This window comes from Cardiocondyla obscurior, linkage group LG24 (assembly GCF_019399895.1).
Source record: "Cardiocondyla obscurior isolate alpha-2009 linkage group LG24, Cobs3.1, whole genome shotgun sequence".
NCBI classification, from domain to species: Eukaryota; Metazoa; Arthropoda; class Insecta; order Hymenoptera; family Formicidae; genus Cardiocondyla; species Cardiocondyla obscurior.
Genome location: NC_091887.1, coordinates 2,264,133 through 2,274,309, shown reverse-complemented (window position 1 = coordinate 2,274,309; position 10,177 = coordinate 2,264,133). Strand labels below are relative to the sequence as shown.

General features: G+C 44.2%; 1 protein-coding gene across 1 annotated transcript; it reads right to left on the bottom strand.

Annotated features, from left to right (window-relative positions):
- Positions 1 to 607: 607 nt before the first annotated feature.
- Positions 608 to 10,044, bottom strand: Amun (protein amun). Its single transcript, XM_070671974.1, has 4 exons — positions 8,120 to 10,044; positions 4,620 to 4,716; positions 3,851 to 4,166; positions 608 to 3,514 (listed from the first exon to the last, which is right to left on the bottom strand). The coding sequence occupies exons 1-4, from the start codon at positions 8,266 to 8,268 to the stop codon at positions 3,057 to 3,059; spliced, it is 1,020 nt and encodes a 339-aa protein (XP_070528075.1). The 5' UTR covers positions 8,269 to 10,044; the 3' UTR covers positions 608 to 3,056.
- Between the last annotated feature and the right edge of the window lie 133 nt (positions 10,045 to 10,177).

The window sequence follows — 10,177 nt, the reverse complement described above, 5'->3', positions numbered from 1 at the left end:
CTAGAAGATGCGAAAGGCGAAACATGTTTTACTTTCACTCCTCGCACGTATCCGCAAACGCCGTTGTCACGCTAGTGCCAAGCTGTAGAGTGACGAATCATCATTTTGGACACGAAATAATTGTAGTTTCTCATTTCGTAATTATCGCGTTTCTCGTTTTTGTTTTTAAGTACGATTATATATATTTTTTTTAATTTTTATGAAAGCTAAATGAGAAATAACAACTTATTTCATTAAAATCCGATAAAAGTGGCAAGTAAAAGTTCTGTTAATTTAAAATTATGAAAAACGCCGTAAATAAAATATAAATTTACAAATTAATAAATCATACGGTTCACAGGTGGAATCTCTCGGGTCTCTCGGTAACGTGGATGTTAAAATTGTATGTGTTAAAAACATAAATAATTCTAATTTCGCTTTCCTTAATGCAGATACTTAATACAGTCGCATAAGCCCCGTGAAAGGAAATTGAGAAACGGATTAAATTTGTAAAATAAACACCTTAATAAAGTGGAACGTGGGAGTGGTGAGAAAGAGGATGTTGATCGACATAAAAGTTAAAGATATCGAGAATTAAAAAGCTAAAAAATTTTTAGGGCTTTAAACGTTCATTAAAGTATTTATAACAACAAAATTTAGAGTTCCAAGATCGGAGAAAGTTGCGATAATAGTAGTCAATGTCCTTTCAAATAAACTCTCGAGTAGATACGTTCTAAGTACTTAAATAATAAGTGTTCTTAAGACTATGCGCGCGTAGAAGTTTATGTGTGTTCGTCGCAGGCCGGACGCTAGTTTACTGAGCTTGATGGACTGAAAGCATTACTTTTATTTCTTTCTAAAGTTTTTTTTTTCTTTTTTTTTTCTTTTTTTTTCATTTTTTTTTACTTACAAGGTATTTGGTTTACTCCATGCATCACTCTGACATGCAGTTTTTTCATTAGGTATATAAATTATGGTAATGATTCGGTATTATATAATAATTATAATTATAATAATTATTATTTATCATTATTATTAATAATAATATTATCATTGTGTCCAGTATTTCCTCTGCCTTTTTTTTTTTTTTTTTTTTCTTCTGCTACTCACGGAGTGCTTTGCTCTCTTCCTCCCCCTCTCCTCATTCACATACAATTTCACCCAATCTCTTTTCTATCTTTCTCTCCCTTTCTTTTCAACAATAATAATCGTCGCTTTTAAAGGAATGATTCGAGAATTCCGCCGTATGTACCGATTTCACGTCGCGCATAAACTGATAAGACATGATCGATTATCGAGTAACAGAAAAATGACGCACGCGTTCTGAAAATAATTTACTATCCTGCGATTTGCAGGTTTTCCTTTTAAAGATCAAAGGATACAGAAATTCAGGGATAAACTGAAAGCTGCCGCCTTTTTTTTTCTTTTATTTTTAAAAGGAACTAAAGTCTTTTCAGGGGACTCACGAAGTCTCGATGCCGATGATGTTGAATATTTACGCGCATAAAATTCTTTCAAAATTCTACTTCGTACTTTATGCGGCCTCGGTAAATAAAAAGAAAAAAAAATAATAATAATGAAAAAAAAAAAATGTATCGCTGCTTCCTTTATTGCATATGCATTCGCATACGAAATCACGGTTTTACACATCCCATCCGTAGAGTTCACGGCCGTTTTGCACGTAAATATGCAACATCGCTTCACACTCGCTTGAGGATCATTCTTTGAAGTTGATCTATCAGATTATTAACCTCGGAGATGAGAGGGGGAACATATCTATATATATAAAATACCCGCGGCATGTTGTGTGACAATTGTAGAAACTTTAATGAAAAAATCGCAACAGTTAATGATAAATAGAACGTCACGAAGGAGTCTCATTATTTACGACATGTAACATCGCGAAGGGTCGATTAGAAAGTGGACGACGAAGAAATGTGTATCAAGAAAGTTTTGCATCATCTTTTTGTTTGTAGAACGGCAGTTTCAGTTGTGTTTGCGTTGAAGAGCGACAGAGGAGCCGTGAAAGAATCGAGTATTTCGAAATTCGGCGACCCGTCATAAATAATTAAAAAAAATAAGAAAAAAGAAAAATCATCGACAAGACTGGCTGGAAGTTCTATAAAAGCATAATTGAATACGAGTCGTTAGCTTAGATATATAAAACTTTAAAACCGACAGTCTCATCGCCTTCAAACTTTTTAAGTTTCAACAAATTGGATTAAAAAAAAAAAAAATTTTCAAGTTCTTTTATAATTCGAAGAAAATTTCTAACGTAAGTATAAAGACGCTTCGCAGGAATAGCATATTGATCGAGGAAGTTAATAAGATAAAGGCAACTAGAGCTGTTCAAGATTGCCGGGGGATGTAAAGGCTTATCACTATGTTCGTGAAAGATCTTTTATTTCTAATAACACTGAGTATATACTTTCGCGTTTCCTCGTCCGCTCCAACATACTTTATACAGGAGATCCATAATCAAAAGGTGGTGCAAAACTCTTTTAAACATTGCGTGAACGCGCGAGATTGTCCGAACAACAACAACGGCGAAGGATCTAGCTGTATCATCTGACGTTTGACGTTGACGAGAGTGCGGATTCGTCGGTCATTCAGTAAAAATCGTTACTAGAACGGGGGAGGGAGGGGAGCGTAAAGAAACGATATAACGAGACCGTGGGCGAGATACGGGAAAAATACGAAGAAGAGAAGCAGAGTGAGAGGATACGAGGATTCGGGGATCCCAAAGTTATTTCGGAACTTTGTGACTTCGCGCGAATTCTCTTCTTTCGTCGCTCTTCTCCTATTCCCCTCCGCAAGAGTCGAGGATGAAGCGAGCGGCTGTGCTCCGTCCAAGCAATCGCGCAATAGAGTAATTCATCCATCCATCCGCGTCCGTCCGTCCGTCCGTGCATCCATCTCTATACTACCTATCCGTCCGTCCATCGTCCGTACGTCCGTCGGTCCATCATCCGTACGATGATTCAGAATCGACGACGCGGTGCCGCGATGATCGACAGACTTCTGGCGGGCACGAAAGTGCTGACGTTGTTGCTCGTCGCGTCACCGAGCCGATCGGGTCACTTCTTACTCTTCTTAGAAGGCGGCTCCTGCGCGTCCTGCGAGTCCTCCTCGGTATCCTCGCTGTCGGTAGGTCGTGGCGTGGCGTTGTTGCTGCTGTCGTTGGTGATAAGGGAATCGTTTGTGTCCTCGCTGGCGCCCACGACGGGGTGATCGCTGGCGGTGATCGGCGTTGCCGGCTTGTCCAACGAGTCCTCGGTAAAGGACGTCGTCGTACTGTTCTCGTCGATTGCTGCCGGGTCAAGCGCTGCCGGCGTGTCCTTGCCATTTGCCACTGTCTCTTGATTGCTATCATCCGACGGCTCCGTCGCCTCGCCGTTGCTGGCGCCGTGCGAGTTGCCGTTCTCCGTCGAACCCGGAATACCATCGAGCAGCTCCGGCTTCAATTCGGACGCCACGTAGTGCGTCCACAGCGCCAGTTCGACTCTATGTGGGCTCCATGATTTACCGTTTGACGCTGAAACAAAAAAAAACAATTTTTTTTTTTTTTTACATTTTACAGGTATTTTAAACGTAATCTTTATCTCGTAAAGAAATTCTCATAACGTAGAAAGCAAGGAAAAAAAAGGAAAAAAAAAAAAATCCGAAGGATTTAACGATAAAATAAAAAGTTACTTAAATTCAAAAAGATGCATGTTAGAGTGGACTGGAACGAGACGGAAGAATCCGACGATGGGAAAACTTCAGGCGCCGAGGAATAATATGAGAATCTCATTTTCCAAGGATCCCGGCAGGCGTAAAATGCGCGTGCGGGCTCCGGGCACGCCGTCGTCAATGACTCATAAACACTTACTCTGTTTGTTCAGCCTCTCGGCGGTGTTCTGAATGTGCTGGACGAAGTTTAAGTATTCCTTAGTGGTGTAATCGATACCCTCGATCTCCGGTATCGCCATCAGACACTCGTCTGCCATGAAGGGCGCGTTCTCCGGCGACGCGGCGGCGAGTAGGGCCGACGCCATCGTGGTACCGACGCCTTTTAGATTCGATAGTGCCGTGATCGCCTGCTCGAGATTCGGGAGTTTCTTGAACGCCTTCTTCGTTTCCGCCATCACGGCACGCGGCGTGTTCACCTTCACCAGGTAGGAGAGCTGCGGGTAGAACTTGCCGCGCTGCAAACAAAATGGCGGTCAAACCCCGTGGAGTACACTTGGGGATTCTAAATCAAGCCCAGCGAGAATCATTTACCATTTCCGACCCCGTCGAATTCGAGCTCCCGTCGCCGGGGAACTAAATTCAGACACGTCACCAAAAGCCCCCGAAAGACCTTACGCGTCTTGCGATTTGCCCGGCCAAGTACAACGGTGCGAATTTATTTCTAAACTTCAAGTCCCCCCCGAATGAGAATTATTTCTAGACATCTAGCATCGTTCTTTTGTCTCTCCACTTAAATCAATTGACTCTGCGCGTTCTTGAACGTTAGTAAAACAGTAAATAAGATTCGTCGAATTAACGATACCCGAGGCAAACGTTACGTACGAATTCGACGAGGCACGATACTTGAAAGCGTACCGAAAAAAATAAAAAAAAATAAAATAAAATAAAAGGAAAAAAAATCAGCTTACTATCTGCTTCCACTTCATCGTCTGGACCAATTCTTCGTGATTGAGATGCGCGTCCTTGCCGCGTGATTTGATCTTCTTCGGAAGTTCATTCTGATACCTGCGAATGCAAACAACAAAATCCATGCGATTAAGATTGATCCATCGTCAGGTCGGGGGGGAGAAAGGGGGGAACGAGCGTGCGCGTGCAACACACATAAGCGTACGAGTGACGAGCACACGCAGTAATCGCACACCTACGCGGCGTACGCATGAGCGAACGGACAGGCGTGACGTAATCGCGCCGCCACCGCTGCGGAATACAGGAATTCGATAAAGGCTCGATTAAAAATACAAACGTTGCCGCAAGAAGCCTCGGCACGCCCCTCGCCAACGATTGGAGGATACTCGTCTTTATCGCGCACGTGGATCACACGTGGATCCGCGCCGTGATGGTTAAGTCTTCCGCGATATTCACTTCATCCCTTTCCCTCCCGCCCTCCCGAGATGCAAACATTGTTTAAAGAGACGCCACAAAAGCCCGATGCTGCAAAACTCGAAGAACTGAAAACCTAACGCTTCGAAATCGAATAAAAAGAAAGAAAAAAAAAAAAAAGCTTTGAAAGAATTAATTAAACACGGCGCGGGACAAGATCAAGAAATGGCCCTTTTGATGGTTTGATCCTCTTACTGGAAAAATTATTAGAATAATTCCAACCGTTTCGGGAAAATTTTGCAAATAAATCGGATTTCCATGCGATTTCAAATAAGCGGGATTTATTATAACCCATGGCACGCTTATTTTTCGCGGGTGTTTCCTATCGCGAGATCTGTTCAATTACAATTTATAATTCATTAAGCGGAATTAAAAAAAAAAAATAAAATAAAATGAAATAAAATTCTTATCACGGAAATACGTATGAAATAAATAATGAAACTGTGGCTTTACACAGCGCAATGAGCTTTTCACGCGAATCAGGCATTAACAAATTATTTGGCGCTATATAAAATACATCGCGTACCGTAATCGGATTAAATAGTAAATTCTAAGTTAAATATGTATTTTCCGAATTTGAAAAATTTACTTTTTACGAAACAAAGGATCCAGGTTTCGAGGGCGATAACGTTTTTTTCCTTCTTTCTTTCTTTTTTTTTTTTTTTAATCTTTATAAGTCCCGCAGTTTTCTGTTCTCGCTTTAGATATAAATCTCTGCGTTTGCGTTTATTTGTTCTTTATTTTTCCATATTTTCCGAGCCAGATAGCGACGTTTCGCAAAGTTGAAACGCGCGCTGCACCACGTAATACCGCATATCCGTACACGGCTTGGCACCGTGGAAAAGCAGCCTTGACACAAACTGGCCTCAATGGGAATGAAAACAACGGTACTCCACTTCTCCTGACCCCTCCACCGCCCCTCGCCGTCGTTTCTGCAACACGGAAGAAACTGGCGCGTAAAGTCTGTCCTCCCTTCCCTCCCCCTACCCACCCGAGTCCGCAACCTCTTACTCGGATGTTGTTCGTTCTGTCACTGTCCCCATACTTCTTTTTCTCAGTTCTCGTCGTAATACGCGATCGATAAAACGATCCCATCGCGCTCGATCCCCTTGCATCTCGCGGTAAGTTAACAAACGATACGAGCTTATCGCGGCACGAGATTAATAAAAAAAAAAAAATTGACGTATTATGTATCTTTCTTTCCTCAAAGATATCTTGTTTTTTTATCTCTTTACGTGTTTCTTCCGTAAATTCATTCATTATTTTTAGCAGCACGTATGCATTTATGCGGCTAGAAATTTTGCGAAGTTGTGAGAAGTTGAGTTATTTTCTTTTGACTGGGTTTTTAATTAATTTTGTTATCAAGACGGTTTTCTTTTTTTTTTTTTGGCCCTACTGATTAAATTTGTGATTGCGTAGAAGTATTTATATATGCGCGAATAATTTGGTCATATATTTATAATTGTGAAATAATATTCTTTGTTTCGTGTTAAGAGTCAAGTTTTCATGACGCGATTTTTAAAGATAAATTTTTTTAATTAAAAAAAAAATATATATATATTTTCTTTTTAAATATAATTCATAAAGTTTCTTTCTAAACGTTTCGTATTTAAATAATTAAATATTTGATCAAATCATTTAAATTTCTTAAATCCAGAGGTCCACAATTTAACAAATGTCCTATGGATTTAAGGATGTTACATAAAAAAAAAAAAAAAAAAAAAAGAAAAAAAAACAATAAAAACTTTATAAATAATCGCCTTTTTTACGAGATACGGTTTATTAATTATCTCAACAAAAAAATTTAAAGATAAAAAATTCAGAGATCGATAAATTACAGATTAACGAAATTTTATTTTTAAAATAAATTAATATTATCTTATTTAAATAAATTATCGAATAAATAATGCAGAATATTATCTATTAATTTTAATTTTCAAGCTTAATATTTTTTACTCGCTTAAGTTGTTGTATTAGACATCATTATTTTAAAAATAAATTCATAAAAGATTAACTATTATACATTTAGATCAAGAATTTGATATCTTTAAATACTAAAAATATTTTTACACAGACTCGCCCTTTCAAAATCATTGTGTCACAAGTTCCTACCGCATATAGATCAATAATCATCAAAAGAGGAAACCGTCTAATTTTTAACTCAATCACGAATTCAGTTATTTACCCAGATAACTGATTTTCATCTCGTGATTCGTGCAAACAAGAATTATAATTACATAAAACGATTCTTTAATCAATGTACAAAATAAATACATAAATACGGAAATATCCTAAACTTTTGTAGGCGTGTTACACGCGCGTAACTCATCCTCTCCTTTGTCTCATCTGAAAAAAAAGATCTTGGCCAGTCAGATCAGACAAGAAAAAAAAGAAAAAAAAACGGGGAAAGGAAAAGGAACAAAATTATTCTCCTGCAATCAATCCGGGTTTTCGTCTCAACCCTATTTTGCACAAAACAATTCGTGCGGCCAACGAATCGCAAAAAGAATCCTTACCGGTATAGGTAAAAATTTGCGTTTTTTTCTTTTTTTTTTTCCTTTTCTGCGCCAGCTCGTTTGAAGTGTCATTCTATCGCGGGACGGCTAACCACGTGACAGTATAAGGGAAGCTGTCCGCGGGGTAAATCCTCCGCGACAGCAGCCAACGAGGGTGACATACGGGCTCGCATACGCGCGACGTTGCCGCAACTCGCTTCGCTCGCCTCGCGAAGAGCAGCGCGAAGCGGGTTCATTGTCCCGCGTGCGCCCCGTGGTGGAGCGCCGTTTCCTCCCTCGGGCCGCCGTGATGTCGGCCCCATCAGCGCGGCGCGGCAGCGCGTTTCTCTCTCTCTCTCTCTTTCCCTCTCATGCTACCGCGCTATTCTCACCCGGTCCGTCTCGCTCGCTCGCACGCTTACTCCGCTCTTTTTCCTTTCTCACACACGTACACACGAGGGTTCTCACATATACATTCGGGGGAGATGACAGCGTCGTGCCGTCGCGCCGATAGATACATAGAGGACACTTACCAGTTATCTAGTTTGATCAGCTCCTCGGGCTTTTTTGACTTCCGATCGGCCTTCAGACGCAGCGCCTGCGGATAGAGTTTGAGAACGTGTTCGAATTGCGTTGCGGTGCCCTCCGCGAAGAAAGTCGCTGTGTCTTTCACGGAAGCCATTGCGATAACGCGGGCTTCGATCGACGGCCGTCGGGGCGCAGCACCAGCGCCGCCTACTGCCGGTGTTCCGTAAAACGCGTACGCTGTTCCCGTTGCTGGCTTGTTACCCACCACCGCCGCCACCGCTGCCACGGGCGGCGTTGCCGTGTCTCCGTCCGCTCTTTGCCGAGGAATCCTACTTCACCCTCGCGAATTCCCTCACCAGTGCGGCGCGAGTAAGCGCGTCGCGTGGGAAATCGATGACGGTAGTGGGAGAGCGCGTAACCGAGAGCGACGTTACGAGTGCCTTTTCTCTCTCCTTCTCGGTTCTTTCGCGAACGGAAAGATCCCACGGAGACGTGCGGTATAATGCGAAATCGACGAAATAAGAACGAAAAGAAAACCGACACTTTTGACGCTTCGTTTTCTTCTTTTTTTTCTCTCTTTCTTCCTTCTCTTCCCGCGACGTGGACCGCTTTCTCTTTCCGCTTTTTACCTCCGACTCTCCGTATCACGCGCGTTCGGAGAGAGAGCGCGCAAGCAAGTGTCGTTCAAGCCTTGCGTAAAACGAGCTCTTCCCAGCACTGGCGCCGACCGCTCCGGAGAAAATCACACTGCCGTAAGAACTCCGTCGGACCTCCGCTCGACACTGGGCCCGGGTGGGGAGCCGACGGCGACGTTGCCAACAGGCGGCAGCACCGCTCGGGTTGCGCCTCTATTCTCTCCCACTTCCGACTGCGCCTTGCTATCCCACCGGTGGCGGTGCAGTCCGTCCTTGTCTGTCACGCGCGTCCGTCTTCTCCCCTCCTCTCGTTTCGCACTCACCCGCGGGAATACGTCTGTCACGCTTTCCTCGCCGTGTCGCTGCTCCGTCTCTCTCGCTCCGCCTGGCCGCTCGAATCGTCCCTTCGCTCCGTCTCGCTCTCGCGAAAGCCCCCCTCGTGTCGCTCTCACTCGATCGGCCGCTTCTTCCGTCTCCCTTCCACGCTCGGCTCGTGCCCCCTTTTCGCCGATCCACCCGCGATGTCCTTGTCTATCGCCTTTGATTGCGCCTATATATCTCTTGCGCGTCTACCTCTCTTCTTTTTTTTTCCTCCCTCCTCAACCCTCCTCTCGCTCCCTCGCCCTTTCTCGACAGCGTCCGTCTCGCTCGCGCGCACGAACCGCGAAATTCGGTCGAACACACGCGGCGACGTGCCTTCGACACCTTGTGCAGTGTGTCGGAGGGGAGCGTGAGGGAGATTCCGCGGTGAGGCTCCTTTCTCCGCGAGCGGCGACGCGCCTCTCTTCTCCTTTCTTCTTTTTCACGCGCAGAAACGCGCTCGCTGTCCCCTCGAAGCCCGACGGCTCGGCCGAGTCAACGTGACTTCTCCGGTTCGTTCCTCGCGTGCCTCGCGCTTCCTCTTCGTACACGGGCCCCGACGTGATCTCGTGCTCCCTCGCCGCGAACTGACAACCGCGCGATACGTGCGCGCCGTCCACGAGCACGAATACCGGGGCGAAACGCTCGCGCGTTGAATATTACTCGTCCGGATTCCCGTTTATTACAAAAGTCTCCGCTCGCTCGATTTTCTACCAACGTCGCCCGACAGGCGTGTTTCCACGTAAGCGACTGAGGTTACGTTGCGCGACGACCGCCTCATCGACGACGGGGCCACGGAAAGCCGCGATTGGTCGAGCGTGGTCTCTCTCTCGGACTATCCTTCTCTTTTCCCCCTACCTCTCTGGCGCGTCTCCTCTCCGTCGCTCTCGTCGTCTCGCTCGTCCCTTCGCTATCGCGTCCGCTGTTCGACATCGATATCCCCCCTTTTTTTAATTAATCTTTTTTCTTTTACGCGGGAATATCGCGACTGGGAATATCCGCGCTCGAAGCATGCCCGACGCTTTCGCAAAACGCGCCTCCTTAGACGCGATCCCGTCGCGTCGGTGA